Consider the following 17,523-nt stretch of genomic DNA (forward strand, 5'->3'; position numbering starts at 1 on the left):
ACGAAGGGAATTTTATCCATAATTTTTATACGGTTTAGTTAGTTTTGTAAGCACACAATACAGTTTTGGTTAGTTATCATTTTTTCTTTTAATTATAGCTTTTATTTATTTCAGTTAACGAAAATGTTTTTTCAATTCTAGTTTTCGTCATTTGGTTAGTTTTCATTAACGTTAATAACCTTGATACTCACCGGGAAAAGTTTGAATACGTATGGGATGAAGTCCATGGATCTGAAAAAGAAGAAGAAGAAGGAGGAGGGGGAGTGAGAATATGTGTGTGACAGTGAAAGCCAGGCAGGTGCCGGGTTCAGTGGAACAACTGGTGGACCGATCTGCCCGCCGCTTCCAGCTCCGCGCCTCGCCTTCAGCTCGCTGTCACTTTAAGCTCGGCTCTCATTAATAACATGCTCACTCACGGCAGGAAGCGGCTCGACGGCGTATTCAGGAACAGCTGGGAGGTGCGACGGCGGCGAGAGGAGCTCAGCGGGAGCCAACTAACAGTCACTCCGCCTTGCATTTACACAGCATATGACTGATGGAAGTGTGGACGGGTTCCACGGAGGGGCCGCGGAGGGGCCGCCGCCAGGGGCCCCCGACGTACGGAGCGTCTTTAAAACACTGCACGCCACTGAATTTAAATTAAACCTCTACAAAAAACGAAGCAGAAAGAGCTTAAAGGGAACATAACGCGGAACAGAAGGTTTCCATGTCTTTAATTTTACCACATAACAGGTCTGGAGCTCTTCAAATAAGACTGTGGGAAAATGTGGAATAATCAGCGTTCTGATCCACATACTCATATAAATATACACCTACACGTCAGATTTAAATGGAATATTCCAGAAAATCAGGTTACAGATTAAGTAGCTATTATATTGAAGATGTAATATGTAATCAGATTATCTACCCTTCAGCAACATATTGTCACAAATTGCATTAGGTGATTAAAGTAATAAGTGATTCATTTTTCTAACAAATGTTTTTAACTGGACAATAAATCTGAGTAGGTTAAAAAAAAAAAGCACAGTGTTACTGATTTTATGCTAATTTAATTTATATTTGTTTGTTTGATTAATTATTTTGTTTACTTTTCTTCATTTTCTTGATTATTTTAGGGCTGTTTTGTTCATTTTGATGATTATTTTTGGGCTCTTTGTTCATTTTGCTGATTATTTGATCTTTTTCATATTTTATATCTTCCCCACCACCTTTAAAATGGCGGTGGTGAAGCCCCTTCTGAAGAAGAGCAACTCAGACCCCAACATTCTTAATAATTACCGACCTGTATCCAACTTACCGTTTTTAAGTAAAATTTTAGAAAAACTGGTTTTTAACCAAGTTACTGACTTTTTAATCAGAAATAACATTTTAGAGAAACATCAGTCTGGTTTTAGGAGGAACCACAGTACTGAGACAGCACTTTTAAAGATTTTAAACGACATCAGGTGGAATTTTGATAATAAAAAGCTCACAGTGTTGGTTCTACTGGATCTAAGCGCCGCTTTTGATACGGTAGACCATCACGTTTTATTAAATAGACTCAGACACCTAGTCGGCTTCTCCGGTACTGTTTTTAACTGGTTTTGTTCTTATCTCACAGACCGATGCTTTTATGTAAGTATGGATACATGTTCCTCAGGAACACATAAAATTGGATGTGGAGTTCCCCAAGGTTCAATTTTAGGTCCACTTCTTTTTAATCTGTACATGCTTCCCCTTGGGGACGTCATCAGGAGACACGGCATCAGCTTCCATAGTTATGCTGATGATACACAGCTATACATCGCCGTGTCTCCTGATGACACAGGGCCAATTGATGCCCTTTTTAACTGCATTGTAGACATCAAGTCATGGATGGCAGAGAATTTCCTACAGCTCAACCAGGACAAAACTGAGGTTTTAGTTATAGGTCCTGAAGGCCAGAGAGAGAAACTTTTACCAAAACTAAAAGATCTTAAACCAACACAATCAGTAAAAAATCTGGGCGTGATTTTTGACTCTGAGCAGAATTTTATCCCACATATCAGAAATATAACAAAAACAGGTTTTTATCACCTTAAGAACATAGCCAGAGTCCGCCCGTTTCTCTCTCAGGCCAGTACGGAGGTGCTAATGCATGCTTTTATTTCCTGTCGCTTAGATTATTGTAATGCCCTGCTCTCTGGTCTTCCCAAAAAGAGTACTTTAAATCTCCAATTATTACAAAACTCAGCCGCACGCGTGCTGACAAGGACCAGAGGGCAGGAGCATATTACACCGGTTTTAGAGTCGCTGCATTGGCTCCCCGTACGCTTCAGGATCGATTTTAAGATTCTCTTGCTGGTTTTTAAATGTCTTAACGGCCTTGCGCCCTCGTATTTATCTGATCTGCTTTTACCATATCAACCCTCGCGGACCCTGAGGTCCTCCGGCACTGGTCTTTTAACCATACCAAAACCCAGAACAAAAACCCACGGTGAGGCAGCATTTAGCCACTATGGCCCCCACCTGTGGAACAGCCTGCCGGAGAGCCTCAGGACTGCACAGACTGTTGGTATTTTTAAAAGAAGATTAAAGACACACCTTTTTAATCAGGCTTTTAACTAATTTTTTAAACTCTTCTTGTTCTTATTTTGTTTTATTTATCACTGATACTTTATCTATTCTATTTTATTTATAATCTTACGTATTTTACTCTTGGTACTGTATTTATTTTATTTTATTTATTCTCTTAGTCCTATGTTATGCTTTTAGTCTTTAGCTTTTAACACCAGTGTTTCCTCAGGGGGGGTCCTCCACACTGGGAGCTGTGTCTGCTCTGCTAGTGGGGGTACTGTCCTTGGGTCCCTTTGGCCCGGCTGGCTGGGGGTCCTCCCTTCGATGTGGGGGTCCACCTGTCTGTCGGAGTCGGGGGGCCTGGGTGCTGGTCCCCCCGATGGCATGGCCTGCGGCTCCTCCCAGTGTGGACGGCCCCAAAGGGGGCGTTTCCTTGATCCTCAGTGCCATGCCATGTCTCCCTGTTGTGTGCGTGTGCGTGTGTGTGCGTGTGTAAGTGTGTGGGCGTGTGTGTGTGTGTGTGTGTGTGTGTGTGCGTGTCTAGTATGGAGGGTGGGAGGGAGGGGTTTTCTTTGTAATTGTTTTTCTGTTTTTATTGTGTAATTGTTTTTAATTCTGTAAAGCACTTTGTGTTGCATCTGTGCATGAAAAGCGCTCTATAAATAAAGGTTGATTGATTGATTGATATTTTTGTTGATTGTTTTCTTTATTTTTTGACATTTTTGTTGATTATGTACATTTCTTCATTTTCTCATTATCTTGGGGCTTTTTTGTTCATTTTGCTGATTATTTTTGGTGGTTTTTATTCCTTTTGCGGATTATTTGATCTTTTTCATATTTTTGTTGATTGTTTTCTTCATTTTAGGGCTTTTTTTGTTCATTTTGCTGATTATTTTTAATCTTTTTTGTTCATTTTGCTGATTAGTTTTGGTGGTTTTTATTCCTTTTGCTGATTAGTTTTGGTGGTTTTTATTCCTTTTGCTGATAATTTCATCTTTTTCATATTTTTGTTGATTGTTTTCTTTATTTTTTGACATTTTTGTTGGTTATTTACTTTTCTTCATTTTCTTGATTATTTTGGGGCTTTTTTGTTCATTTTGCTGATTGTTCTTGGTCTTTTTTGTTCATTTTGCTGATTATTTGATTTTATTATATTTTTGTTGATTGTTTTCTTTATTTTTGGACATTTTTTTTGATCATTTTTGTTCATCTTTTGTCCTTTTTGTTCATGTTGTTTGCTAATTTTGATATTCATTTTGTAGATTATATTTAAAAATGAAAACGATAGAGAAAAAAATGACATGAAATATACGAGAAATGCATGAAAAGTTTAGGAATTATATAAGACTGTTGTTAAACAAGCTTAGCCAGTTTCACTGTGTGTTATTTCAACTTTGATCATTGTTTCTAGGTTGAATATCTGGAGGCGTTTAACACCTGAAGTCCAACAATTTGAAGTGTCCACAATTGGAAACTAATGGAAACAATATAAACGATATCAGCGACAAAAGTAGAGTCACCACTGTCTTGAGCTGAACATTTTAAAGGTTGACTGACTGAAAATGCTGCAGCTATAGATCAGTTTAACACCACCTCTTATCATGGCTGACACGTAGATACTTTACTGCAAGCTCTAACCTGTTCCACTCATAATACAACTCCATCAGTGATTAATCTGCTGCTGAAAACAGTCCATAATGTAATCAAAATTTCCTCACGCTTAATAAAAACTGAAATACTGTTTAATCTGTGCCTGCGCTGAAAGTTCGTGTTAAGATCATCTGCAAGAATAGAAAATCTTCAATGGTACATACTGACGAATACAGAAAGGAAATTAAAAACACTCTACATCCTGTCAGTAAATTCCATCCCCCTGCCTTTACCTCATTTCATACTTCTTGTCAAAAGTGAAGAACTGGATGCAGAAGGCATTTTGATTACTTGGAAGCTGTGCTGCCTCAGTCGACTGTTTCTCCTCCTGTCGACAGAAAATACACCACACAAGACAAACGTTCATATCTGACCATACAGCGTAAAGTCCTGCTTTATATTCTGTTTCTCACTTTCTCAGTCGTGTGTGTTTTATCACTTTGTCACTTGTCATCAAAACTCAAGGCTTCAACTTTGTGCCTTTTAACCCATAAAGGCCCAGAGCTATGTTCATGTCAGTTCCCAAATGAATTTTTTAAATCTATTTTTAACCTTTTTTACGTGATTTATCTCCATTTATTATAATATTATCCACTTTAATTTGCATTTTTAACCCATAAAGACCCAGTGTTACTTTTCCAGCAGTTCCCAAATGAATTTTTCTTTCTGTTTCTTTCTTAAGCAATTTATCACCATTTATGATAATATTATCCTCTGAATGTCGTGTTTCTTCAATAAAAATCAGGTATTGTCCCATATTTAATTTACTGATCATGTAGATGTTCATGAAAGCTCAGATTCAAGTTAATTGTCATAATATCAGAAAGAGAGAAAAATTAAGGAAATGTGACTTTTTCAACAAAATTCATCATTAACTGAACATAAACCCAGTGTGTCCATCCACTGTCATTGATCCAACTCCATGGGTTTTACTGGTGAATCGATGTTGTAGAAGATGATGGTGTTTCCACGGTAACTACAGAGCCTCTGAACGTCCAAATGGGTCATATCTGATGACCATGAAAAGACGACAATCTGTATTTTACACCAATTATTTACATGTATTGATAGGATTAGTGGATCAACAAGTATTAAACATTTTATATTTGTAGATGATTTTTGTCGCCAGTGGTTGTTTGGGTCTTTATCGGTTAAGTGAAAATCATGTGTTTCCCTATATTTAACTTATTGATCATGTACAGTAGATGTTCATAAAAGCTCAGAATAAAACAGAAAACTGAAGAAAAAGTGAATTTTTCAGTGTATAATCTATCATTAATTGATCATAAACCCAGTGTGTCCATCCACTGTCATTGATCCAACTCCATTGGCTTTACTGGTGAATCGATGTTGTAGAAGATGATGGTGTTTCCACGGTAACTACGGAGCCTCTGAATGTCCAAATGGGTCACATCTGATGACCATGAAAAAATGACAAACTGTATTTTACACCAATTATTTACATGTATTGATAGAATTAGTGGATCAACAGGTATTAAACAGTTTAGATCAGCAGATGGGTTTGGTCGCTGGTGGATGTTTGGGTCTTTATGAGTTATAGGGCGTTTGTAGAACATGTTTCATCAGATGTGATCATTAAATCAAAGATTAATAATTTAGAAAATGTGCAATGCAATGAAATTCTGGTACCCAGATAACAGATCCTCTAATAAACCGACATGAGATATGACATGAGATAAACAAGTGTTTTACACCAGTGCAGTTTAGTTACATGTTCTGAGGAGGAGGTTTGACTTTCTTCTGCTTTATCAGACTGAGTAGCAGCTTCATCGTGTTTCACCTCCGTCTGTTGCTGTAAATCGCTAAACTCGCTCAGATCGAAGTTGTCCTGCAGCCGCTTGACGTCTACATGTGCAGTAACGCTGATGAAGCCAACGATGACGCCGTCAACCTGCAGAGAAAACACAGTCATCAAGGTTGAGGTTGGGATTGTCTGGCAGCCAGTGAGCACCGTAAACGTAAACCAGAAAGACCCAAATATCCACCGATGAACAAAAGCATCTACTGATGTAAAATGTTTAATAACTTTAGACCCATTAATCTTGTCAATCCATGTAAATAATTGTTGTAAAATACAGTTTGTTGTCTTTTCATGGTCATCAGATATGACCCATTTGGACGTTCAGAGGCTCTGCAGTTACCGCGGAAACACCGTCGTCTTCTACAACATTGATTCACCAGTAAAACCAATGGAGTTGGATCAATGACAGTGGATGGACACACTTGTTTTTATGTTCAGTTAATGATATATTTTACTGAAGTAGTCACTTTTTCCTCAGTGTTCTCTGTTTCTGATGCAATAACCCTCAACTTTAATCTGAGCTTTAATCAAAACCTGCTTGATCAGTGAATTAAACATAGGAAAATATATAATTTTTACTGAAAAATTGCAAAATGCAGAGGGTAATATAATAATAAATGGTGATAAATCATTTAAGCCACTTGTTTTTACGTTCAGTTAATGAAATATGTTAGTAAAAAAGTCACTTTTTCTTCAGTTGACAGCATGATGATTACATGACAGTAAATTAAACATAGGGACAAACTATGTAAAAACCTGTAATTGCTGTGAATTGAATATATCGGTTATGTGAAAACATTTACATGATATACATTTCTGTTGAGGTTAGTGTAAACATACACACCTTAATGTGTTTCTTTGTCCTTTATTCTACTAAAAAACTCGAATTGGCAATGATTACTCTTTCGTTCTCATTTGAGGTATGGACATTGAATTGTACCTGAAAGGGAAGTTTTGTATGATTTGCTTCTCTGAATAAACAAAATGGGAAAAAAATTAAACATAGGAAAATACCTGATTTTCACTGAAAAAATACAAACTACAGAGGATAATATTATGATAAATGGTGATAAATCACTTAAGAAAGGATAAAATGAGAGAAAAATTAATTTGGGAATGGCCACAGAAGTAGCACTGGGTCTTTATGGGTTAATGTGGAAACACTGCCCCTCAAACTAATGATCTTTCAGGAGATGATAATGGGTTCTAACAGTAACCATATTTTAGATTTAGATCACTAATTTTCGACAATCCCATGTCCTGAACAGGCCGACCCTCTGGGACAATGTGTAACTGTTTGTTCTCCGAGCACTCAACATATTCAGACAAAAAGGCCAAAATGCTTCAGATGTCTGGACACAATATGTTCAGTGAGAGCATGTCTTGGCTGAAGCTCAGCTCATATCTGCCATATGCTGCAGAACACATGTCACACTGACTGGCAAAGAGTCGAGGGATAAGGGGAGGGGGGTCTGCCGTCTCCTGAGGGAACCAACCCCGGCTGGGTTTGACGGGTCAGTCAAAACATCACTATCCAGCTGCTCTGACATGTTTACACTGAAGAAATCGTAGATCTCACAGAAAATATGAGCCAAAACCTGTCATGAACAAACCACAACCTGAAGTCTGATGCTCATACTGTATCAGCCCAGTACATACATGTGTAAGAAACAGGGTGTGCACGAACAGCCAACAGGCTACAGGAGCCCAGAAGGACCTTTTACTGTTTCTGGAAATTCCTTTTTCTCAGTTTAACAGAAAAGCTTTAGGACAGGGGTGTCAAACATACGGCCCGTGGGCCAAAACCGGCCCACAAAAGGGTCTAAATCTGACTCGTGGGATGAATGAGCGAAAAGCCAAAATTACACGGAAGATATTACAATAAAAGGTGTCAAAGTCATTTCAGTTCAGGTTCCACATACAGACCAATCTGATCTCAGTAAAATACTATCATAATAACCTGTAAATAACGACAATGCCAAAATTTTCTCTTTGTTTTAGTGTAAAAAAGTTAAATTACATGAAAGCGATCCTTTCACAAAAAATGTGAATGGCCTAAAAAAAATATGAACATGAAATATCTTCAGAGAATAAGTGCGATTTTAACAATATTCTGCACAGTTATACACAAAACATTCAGTAACAGGGAGAATATTGGTAAAATTACACTTTCATCTCTTAAGACATTTCATGTTGTTCATATTTGTTCAGGTTATCCACATTTTTTTGCGAAAGGAGTGTTTATAAATGTAAATATTCTTATGTAATTTTACTATTTTTTATGCTAAAACAAAGAGAAGAATTTGGCGTTGTCATTATTTATAAGTTATTATGATAGTATTTTACTGGTCTGGCCCATTTGAGATTGGATTGAGTTGAATGTGGAACCTGAATTAAACTGAATGTTAATGTCTAAGTGTAATTTTGCATTCCACAGATTCATCCCACAGGCCAGAAAGTTCCCTTTGGCGTTCCAGTTTTGGATTGCGGGCCGTATGTTTGACACCCATGATCTACTGGGACGGCAGTTTGTACCAGTTCAGATTTCTTGGGTTATAAACTGGATGGGATGATTTTTTTAGAGCTTAACCCATAAAGACCCAGTGCTACTTTTGAGTCAGTTCCCAAATGAATTTTCTCTTTATTTTAACCTTTCTTCAGCGATTTATCATCATTTATTATAATATTATGTACTGTACTTTGTGCTTCTTTGTGAAAATGATGATTTTTCTATATTTAATTCACTGATCATGTAGATGTTCATAAAAGCTCAGAGTAAAGTGGAGGGTTATTATATCAAAACAGAGAAGACTGAAGAAAAAGTGACTATTTCAGTAAAATCTCTCATTAACTGAACACAAACCCAGTGTGTTCATCCACTGTCATTGATCCAACTCCATGGGTTTTACTGGCAACTCAGTGTTGTAGAAGATGACAGTGTTTCCATGGTAACTACGGAGCCTCTAAACATCCCCATAAAGACCCAATACTACTTTTATGGCAGTTCCCAAATAATTTTTTCACTCTATTCAACCTTTAAGTGACTTATCACCATTTATTCATCATTTAATATTATCATTTGTATTTTGCATTTTTCAGTGAAAATCAGGTATTTTCCTATATTTAATTTACTGACGTTCATAAAATTTCAGATTAAATTTGAGTGTTTTTATGTGAGACACTGAAAACTGAAGAAAAAGTGACTCTTTCGGCAACGATTTTCATTAAAGCTCAGATTAAAGTTGAGGGTTATTATATCAGAAACAGAGAAGACTGAGGAAAAAGTGACTATTTCAGTAAAAGGTATCATTAACTGAACATAAAAACAAGTGTGTCCATCCACTGTCATTGATCCAACTCCATGGGTTTTACTGGTGAATCAATGTTGTAGAAGATGATGGTGTTTCCATGGTAACTACGGAGCCTCCGAACGTCCAAATGGGTCATACCTGATGACCACTAAAAGATGACAAACTGTATTTTACGCCAATTATTTACATGTATTGATAGGATTAGTGGATCAACAGGTATTAAACAGTTTAAATCAGTCGATGGTTTGTGTCACCGGTGGGTTTTTGGGTCTTTATGGGTTAAAAAAACGGAATTCTGTGTGTTTCACTGGGGGAAAAGTCAAGTGGGCTGAAATGTGGAACAAACCTGACAAACAGCAGTGTGATTGTTCTCCGTCTGATCCTCGATGAGCTGCACCAGGAAGTACGGCTGCTTGAAGACCGACGGGAGTTTAGGCTGTTTTGTGAACAGACGCATGATGTCGTCATGATCCTCAACCCTGTAAAACCCAGACAGACCAGCATCAGTGGAATCTGTATACGGCGACAAAGACAATACTGGTAGCCTGATAGCAAAATTGCCTAAGTCATATTTATTTCAGGTCATACACAGATATCACAAACTGTGCAAAAATAGGACTTAGGCAATTATGCCATGAGGCTAACTATATGTTAAAACACTCCAAGAATTGATTTTATAACATTGTTCCTATGGACGTTGAGGTCTTCTTTTTTTAAATCACAATGTAAAAGCTTCCTCTAAATGAGTCCTTTTTCTCACGGATTTGTCCTAGATAATCAAACACCATAAAAGGTAAGAGTTTTTATCACTGATGTTGAGTAAATTAATGCGTGAAACAAAAATTCCCAGAATCGGTTTGATCAACAATGATGAAATAAAACAGCTTCGTCAGAGCCAGAATTTGTTACTTCAAGCATCTTCTCCTTTTCATCTCTTCACCTGTTAAGATCAGATCATGACCAAATTTGCTATTTTATTGTCAAACTTTCTCCGCACCACAATGATCATGTGTTTTTATAGACGAAATAAAGTACAGAATATGAATCGTATGTAAAGTAAATTACATCACAATTTTTACTCACCACAAAAACGGCCAACTAGAAACAAAAGCCACTGAAAATTACACAAAAATTATGGGGAGAAAACTCAAATTTCATTAATTTTTGGTCATTATAAGAAACAAAAATGCATGAAAGATGTGGTATTGCTAATTTGAGGAGTAATCTCACTCTTAAAATATAGAGAACACACCTGTCGTTATACTGGAATATTACACAAAAACTGATTTAGTTTGTTATTCATCCAGTCTGTCTCAGTATTAGCTGCAATATTTTAAAGTTAGCTCTACTGTATATTCCTCAAGTACTCATCATTTCCCAGAAATAAGGTCTATTTTTACTTTTAGTAAATTTCTTTATTTTCTGCCAAACAATATACAGTCGTGAAAAAAATTATTAGACCATCAAAAGTCATCAAAAACAATGGTTATGCAATCCAGTACTAACTCCTGTGTGTATCATGTGACTAAAACAGACAGAAAAGAAAACATGGAATGTCTAAAAGCACTGTTTCTGTCAGTACAATGCCATAGATATTGATGGAAGAACTGAAGTGATTTTGGTTATTATCAAGAAAAAATGGAAAATGGATAGATATCAGCTCTGAAATTAAACTACTATGAGCTATTTGTGTTGTTATCATTATATTTGTCCAAACAAATGTACTTTTAGTTGGACCAGGCATTAAAATGAACAAGAAATTGAAGAAAACAAGGGTGGTCTAATATATTTTTCCGCGACTGTATGTATCTATATATGTGTATCTAGACAAGAATTTTTGTTTTTACTGTATCTGAATTGTTTTAAACCTTACAGTAGCACTAGTATTTCATAAATGTAAGTATTTTTCCTGCTGAATATGGAGAAAATATGTCTTAAATCCTTCCTTTGTCTCCTGATAAATGTACTTGTATGTCTGGTCACAGTGGGTTTCAGACATCTGTTTTCTGTGACTAGATATTTTTATTTGTTTTAAAAATCTCAACTTATGACTATTCCTGTTGTGTATGCAGATAATGTTGCTTATCTTTAGTGATATTTATATATCCTTCTTTCTGTAGCTTCTGTGTTAGTAGATTGTTTGTGGACTTACTGGGCCGGCCGAACGAGGGCCTTTGGGTAGTGGTCGTGTCTGTGGCAGATCCGAGCTAAACACTGAGGTTTGGGATCAGTCTGGGGCTGCATCGGCCTAAAGACCTCCTCCAGCTCCGGCTCTGAACAGAAAGAAACTCCTCGTCATAAGACAAACAATTCTGACTGAATGATAAGCTTAAGTTGAAGCAGCTTCTCACCTAATTCACTGACGCTTGGACCAACAAGGCAGATGTTTTCAAGCTCTGGGACGTTAATAAACACAGCCCTGCAAAGAGATCCATCACAGTCAGCATATATTTATTTATTTATTTGTTTATGTGTTTATTTAGCAGGGACAGTACACATTAATGAACATTTCAGTAAATGTGCCAGTATTAGCAAAAAAGTTATTTTTCAATTGTTGTTCCTGGGTAAGTTGTAAAGTACCAGCATTCATAAATTAGAAACATTTTAAAAAATTAAGGCTACACCCATATTTGACAGGACATATAGATACAACAGAGGACTTTATACATATTCCTCACTCATACCATCCAGCACTTTAAAAGAATGACTCAAAAACTCAACGCTTGTGATTTAGATCAGGGGTGTTAAACATATGGCCCGCAGGCCAAAACACACCTGTCAAAAGGTTTGATCCAGCCTGTGGGATGAATTTGTGAAATGGAAAAATTACACTGAAGATATTAACAGTAAAGGGCGCTAACATCACTTTAGCTCAGGTTCCACAAACAGACCAATATGATCTCAGGTGGATCGAACTAGTAAAATACCATCATAATAACCTAAAAATAATCACAACTCCAAACTTTTCTCTTCTTTTGTGTGTGTAGATAAGTAAAAATTAGATGAAAATATTTACATTTATACACTATTTATTCACAAAAAAATATGAGTAACCTGAACAAATATGAAGAACATGAAATGTCTGGAGAGAAGTAAGTGCAATTTTACCAATATTCTGCCTGTTACTAAACGTTTTGTGTATTTGTAGGTCCACTGTGATCTGTAGGTTGTAATGTATATGTGTAAATGATAAACTGAGGAATAATATTTTAAAATTGAACTTATTTTGTCTAACAAATTTCAGGTTGTTTGTTGTTGTTCACATTATTCATACTTTTTGATGTAAAAATTTTCATAATGTAATTTTACTGTATTCACTGTAATTATTTTACTGATCCAACCCACTTGAGATCATATTGGGTTGAATGTGGCCCCTGAACTAAAATGAGTTTGACAGCAATGATTTAGATGAATTCTTATTAAATAACAGATTCATATATGGAAATAAATACACATATCTATTGACATGAAACCAAGGTTTTCATACTTCATGATCTCCTTGATACTTGCTGTGGTGAAACCTGGCTGAGCCACAAAAAGATGGAGGAAGAGTGTGTTCATGGGCTGAAAAGAGATGTGAAGTCGGACAGTTTAATCCAGAGCAGGAGTCAAACAGAAAAGCAAATTAAATATGTACAGTACACTGCAAAAAAGGGGTGTCTAAAAACAAGATAAAAACACTAAATCTGAGGAAAAAAGGTACTCAAAACAAGTGAAATATCTGTCCATGCAGCAAGATAATTTCGCTTGACAAGATTTTTTGAATTAAGATTGTCTACAGATGTATGAACATGAACACTTAAAACAAGAAATTAACTTTTAAAACAAAATCAATTATCTAACACTTCTAAATCTAAGGGTTTTTTTAATCTTGGTAAGAACCCAATAATTTGCTGTGTAGATCCTTCTGTGAAGTGATGACTGAAAAACACTCATAGTACTGCATGGTAGTGTATAAAATCTATGGTGAAAATATGTAGAGGGAAGGTCTCTCAGTCATGTGAGGTTTCTGTTGGTGGTCTGGTCTGAAGGCCTGGTGAAAAATAATAATGCTCCACTGCAAACAGATATTTGACACTGACTGTGCATTTTTCAGCGCTGAAGTGCTCCTGGAGGAAAGGTTCCCACTGAGCCTGATCCACCAAGCCTCCATAAGGGTGATCGAAGAATGAGGCGTGAGCCACAATGTCATCCTTCTCATTGGCCAGAGTCACAGCCAGGTTGGCCTTCTCTCTGAGGATCCATCAGACGAGAGATGAGAACCAGAAAGTCACTTTATACACATGTAGTCATCATATACAGTCGCAGAAAAAATGATCAGATCATCAAAAGTCATCGAAAACAACGGTTATGCAATCCAGTACTTACTCCTGTGTGTATCATGTGACTAAAACGGACAGAAAAGAAAACATGGAATGACTAAAAGCGCTCACTGCAAAAATCTAAATCTTACCAAGTGTATTTTTCTCATTTCTAGACAAAATATCTCATCACACTTAAAATAAGACAATCACCTAAAGCATTTTTTTTTTTTCAACCTGGGGGTCGGGACCACACATGGGGTCACCTGGAATTCAAATGGGGTTGCCTGAAATTTCTAATAATTAACCTGTTAAACCCTGACCGTATTTTCAGGGGAAAAACGCCTAAACAGACATACCCAAAGTAAATGAAGAATTACTTCACAATAATAAGGTTCATATGGATGTTCTTGGTGTCTATGGACATTAGAGACCTCACAGAATCTATTCCCATTGTTTAAAATATTGTATCTATTACTCTGCCTGAGTAAACTGTAACAAACTAAAAGAGAAATTGGAATTTTTTATCCTCGTCTGTTTTTTTTTCGGCTGGATTGACGATGATATGCATAAATTAATTGTTCGTGTCGGAGATTTTTAATAGTGTATATTTCACCCCACAAAGATTAAAAATCATGTTTGAACATTAAAGTTTGCACTAAAATACACTTTTGATGTACTTTTATTAACATTAGGGTCTAAACTTTGAGCAAAAGTTGAAAAAACATTCATTGTCCAGATTTATTACATTTTTATAGTAGATGAATATTAATATAATTTTTTCAGCCCACGGGCGGGTTGATGGGCTAAAGGGGTTTTAATAAAAAACAAAAAAAGGCTTACCAATAAAAAACATATGGTGAGTTGACAGAGACAATCTCAATCCATAAAAGACATGACAAATTGTGCAGCTGAAACTGCAGCACTGTGGTTCTGTTTATCTGTCAAATGTTCATTGTGGTCAGTTTCAGATGCTGCAGCTCTTTCATAATTCATAGTTTGAGTTATTGTTTGTTCAGTATTAATTGTCAGCCTTGTAAATCCAAGCTGGACTGACTGGACATATCCTGACCAAGGAAAATCAAATTCTCTCTTTGTGCAGTAATCTACACCTGGCTTTTCTGCCTCTGTCCATAATAATATACATTATATAGACTAAATTTCCTCTAAAATTAACATTTATTTGCAACATAGGATAGCAAACTATTACATGATCAAAAACAACGTAATTTTATCCAAAAAAAATTATCTGTTTTGAATGTCTGGGGTCGCCAGAAATTTGTGATAATAAAATGGGGTCACGAGCCAAAAAAGGTTGGAAACCAGTGACCTAAAGAGTAACTTTTCAGTGAGATATAAGAACTTATTTTTAGACAATAGATCTTGAAAATCTTATTTTAAAAAATCTTACCAAGATCATTTTCACTTGTTCCATTGGCAGATTTTTGCTTGAATTAAGCTTTTCTAGACTCTTTTTACTCACAGTAGATTAATGATGCTGATCTTCCCAAACACTGCCTCAGCTGATGGGCTGATGAGGCGACTGATGCCCTCAGCGTCTGAAGATTCACTTCTCCTCACGCTCACAGTTTCCTCTTGGCCGCTGTCTGAAGTTAAAGTCCTCATTTTCACTATGGCTGAATATTATGACAGGACAGTGAGTCGGGACACAGAACCAAAAACAGAAACAGAAACAGTGTAATGGTAATGATAATAGCAAACACACAAAAATACAACACAAAACCATTCATTACCCGACATTATAGCATGCCTAACTACTATACTCCACTTTATTTAGTACTACTCAGACTGAAACCTGCTGATCTTTTTGTACAATGTGTTTTTTTTTATTTTATTTTATGTATTTTAGTGTTTGCTTTAAGTCTTATTTTCTCTGATATGTTCAGGTATGGTTTTTCCTTTGTCTCTGTAGTAGTTATATTATGTCATTTTACATGTAGAAAGTGTTTTAATGGTTTTTGTAGATTCAGAACCACTGGAATACCAACACAAAATTCCAACAACATAGGAAAATAAAGTTTATACACCTCCTTTTATACATTATATATTGTGAATCCATTCTAGCTTGGAAAAAAACAGTGTCCAAACAATAATAATAATATTTAAAGATTTAAAGATATTAGACTATTTGTCCCAAATGACCTGACTCCACTTTAATAATTTAACTTTTCACATTAAAATCTGTATTTAAGGAGGAAATCTCCCTTAGTACAGGGTGGGGAAGCAAAATTTACACTGAACATTTAGTTGTTTTTTCTCAGCAGGCACTACGTCAATTGTTTTGAACCCAAACATATATTGATGTCATAATCATACCTAACACTATTATCCATACCTTTTCACAAACTTTTGCCCATATGAGTAATCAGGAACGCAAACGTCAAAGAGTGTGTGATTTGCTGAATGCACTCGTCACACCAAAGGAGATTTCAGAAATAGTTGGAGTGTCCATAAAGACTGTTTATAATGGAAAGAAGAGAATGACTATGAGCAAAACTATTACCAGAAAGTCTGGAAGATACTATTAAAGAAGAATGGGAGAAGTTGTCACCCCAATATTTGAGGAACACTTGCGCAAGTTTCAGGAAACGTGTGAAGGCAGCTATTGAGAAAGAAGGAGGACACATAGAATAAAAACATTTTCTATTATGTAAATTTTCTTGTGGCAAATAAATTCTCATGACTTTCAATAAACTAATTGGTCATACACTGTCTTTCAACCCCTGCCTCAAAATATTGTAAATTTTGCTTTCCCACCCTGTACAGTGTCCTGATCAGACAGGCAGCAGCACAGTTAAGGTTTAGACCAATGGGCAAGGGCCTCTGCTACAAAATGAAGCCAGTTTATGAGTAACTTGACGGCTTTATCATTAGTTCATCCATGATTCTTTGTATCCAAATATTGTCCTTTTTGGTGCAAAAGCCAACATAGCAACCAAATCACAAATTCCTGGCTTCAAAATGGCACTTCAGAGACCATAAGATAACATTACAGTTCTATTTTTTAAATAGACTTTTATTTAACTGAAGGAGATTTTACAAAGTATTACAAAACACACAAATATACTCATCTACACTTAATAACTGCATACATATTTCCGCACCCATTTATCACCTGCTCACAAAAAATATACATACAATTACCCATGTTCACAATAGTGAATAAAAATAAAATATCCGTATATACACTCACACATATAAATATACACAAACACGCATACCTGTCTACATACATACACCTGCCTGCACATACACATTTATTTACATGTACAAACATACATACCTACATAGAAACACACTTTTTTAAATTACCACTAATTATATACAGTCTGTGCTTAAACAGACACTCATACAAACTTCAAACAAGTCATTGACAAGTATAATCAACAAATTTATTCATCCAAACTACCAATAAGATATAAATGAGTCAGTCAAAGCACACAATGTGACAGGATATTTAGTACAGATAACATTTATTACTAGTAAATTAGTGAAATTAGTAAAACTTTAAAACTACTTACCTATAGATAATGAATCAGTTGCTTTAGTCAACTAATTTATTGTGTTTTGACCAGGCCGTTGAATTGTGCATTTAAGGCCAACAAATGAATAAAACCTCTATTTACCTGACAGAAGATAAAAACTAGGTTTAATTAAGCTAATATCTCCACTTTTTGTGACTAAGCCAACACCAGAAACTACTGAAGTATTTTTCTTTTACAATTTATAACGTTTGCTAAATTCATACAATTTATGCGGTCCTGAAGTCTGAAAGTTTTACTCCATAAAAGTCCGTCGAAATGCCGGTTTTCAGGGAAAGTCACAAAATTTAGGAGCTAGCACTGCTAGTGGCGAATTGAAGTAACCATAGCAACAAACGCCG

At 36.0% G+C, this 17,523-nt stretch overlaps 1 protein-coding gene across 1 annotated transcript in view; it reads right to left on the reverse strand.

Annotated features, from left to right (window-relative positions):
• cfap61 (cilia and flagella associated protein 61) overlaps positions 1–17,452 on the reverse strand; it is an 82,946-nt gene extending 65,494 nt beyond the window's left edge. Inside the window, exons 1-11 of the mRNA XM_030128523.1 lie at positions 17,267–17,452; positions 17,162–17,192; positions 15,103–15,256; positions 13,401–13,551; positions 12,806–12,882; positions 11,670–11,737; positions 11,471–11,591; positions 9,665–9,797; positions 5,918–6,097; positions 4,419–4,513; positions 192–231 (exon numbers count right to left, since the gene is read on the reverse strand). Of these exons, the coding sequence (XP_029984383.1) occupies positions 192–231; positions 4,419–4,513; positions 5,918–6,097; positions 9,665–9,797; positions 11,471–11,591; positions 11,670–11,737; positions 12,806–12,882; positions 13,401–13,551; positions 15,103–15,245 (1,008 nt within the window). The 5' untranslated portion in view covers positions 15,246–15,256; positions 17,162–17,192; positions 17,267–17,452. The remainder of the gene's footprint in view (positions 1–191; positions 232–4,418; positions 4,514–5,917; positions 6,098–9,664; positions 9,798–11,470; positions 11,592–11,669; positions 11,738–12,805; positions 12,883–13,400; positions 13,552–15,102; positions 15,257–17,161; positions 17,193–17,266) is intronic.
• Positions 17,453–17,523: the final 71 nt, after the last annotated feature.

Source organism: Sphaeramia orbicularis, chromosome 24 (assembly GCF_902148855.1).
Source record: "Sphaeramia orbicularis chromosome 24, fSphaOr1.1, whole genome shotgun sequence".
In the NCBI taxonomy this organism is placed as follows: Eukaryota; Metazoa; Chordata; class Actinopteri; order Kurtiformes; family Apogonidae; genus Sphaeramia; species Sphaeramia orbicularis.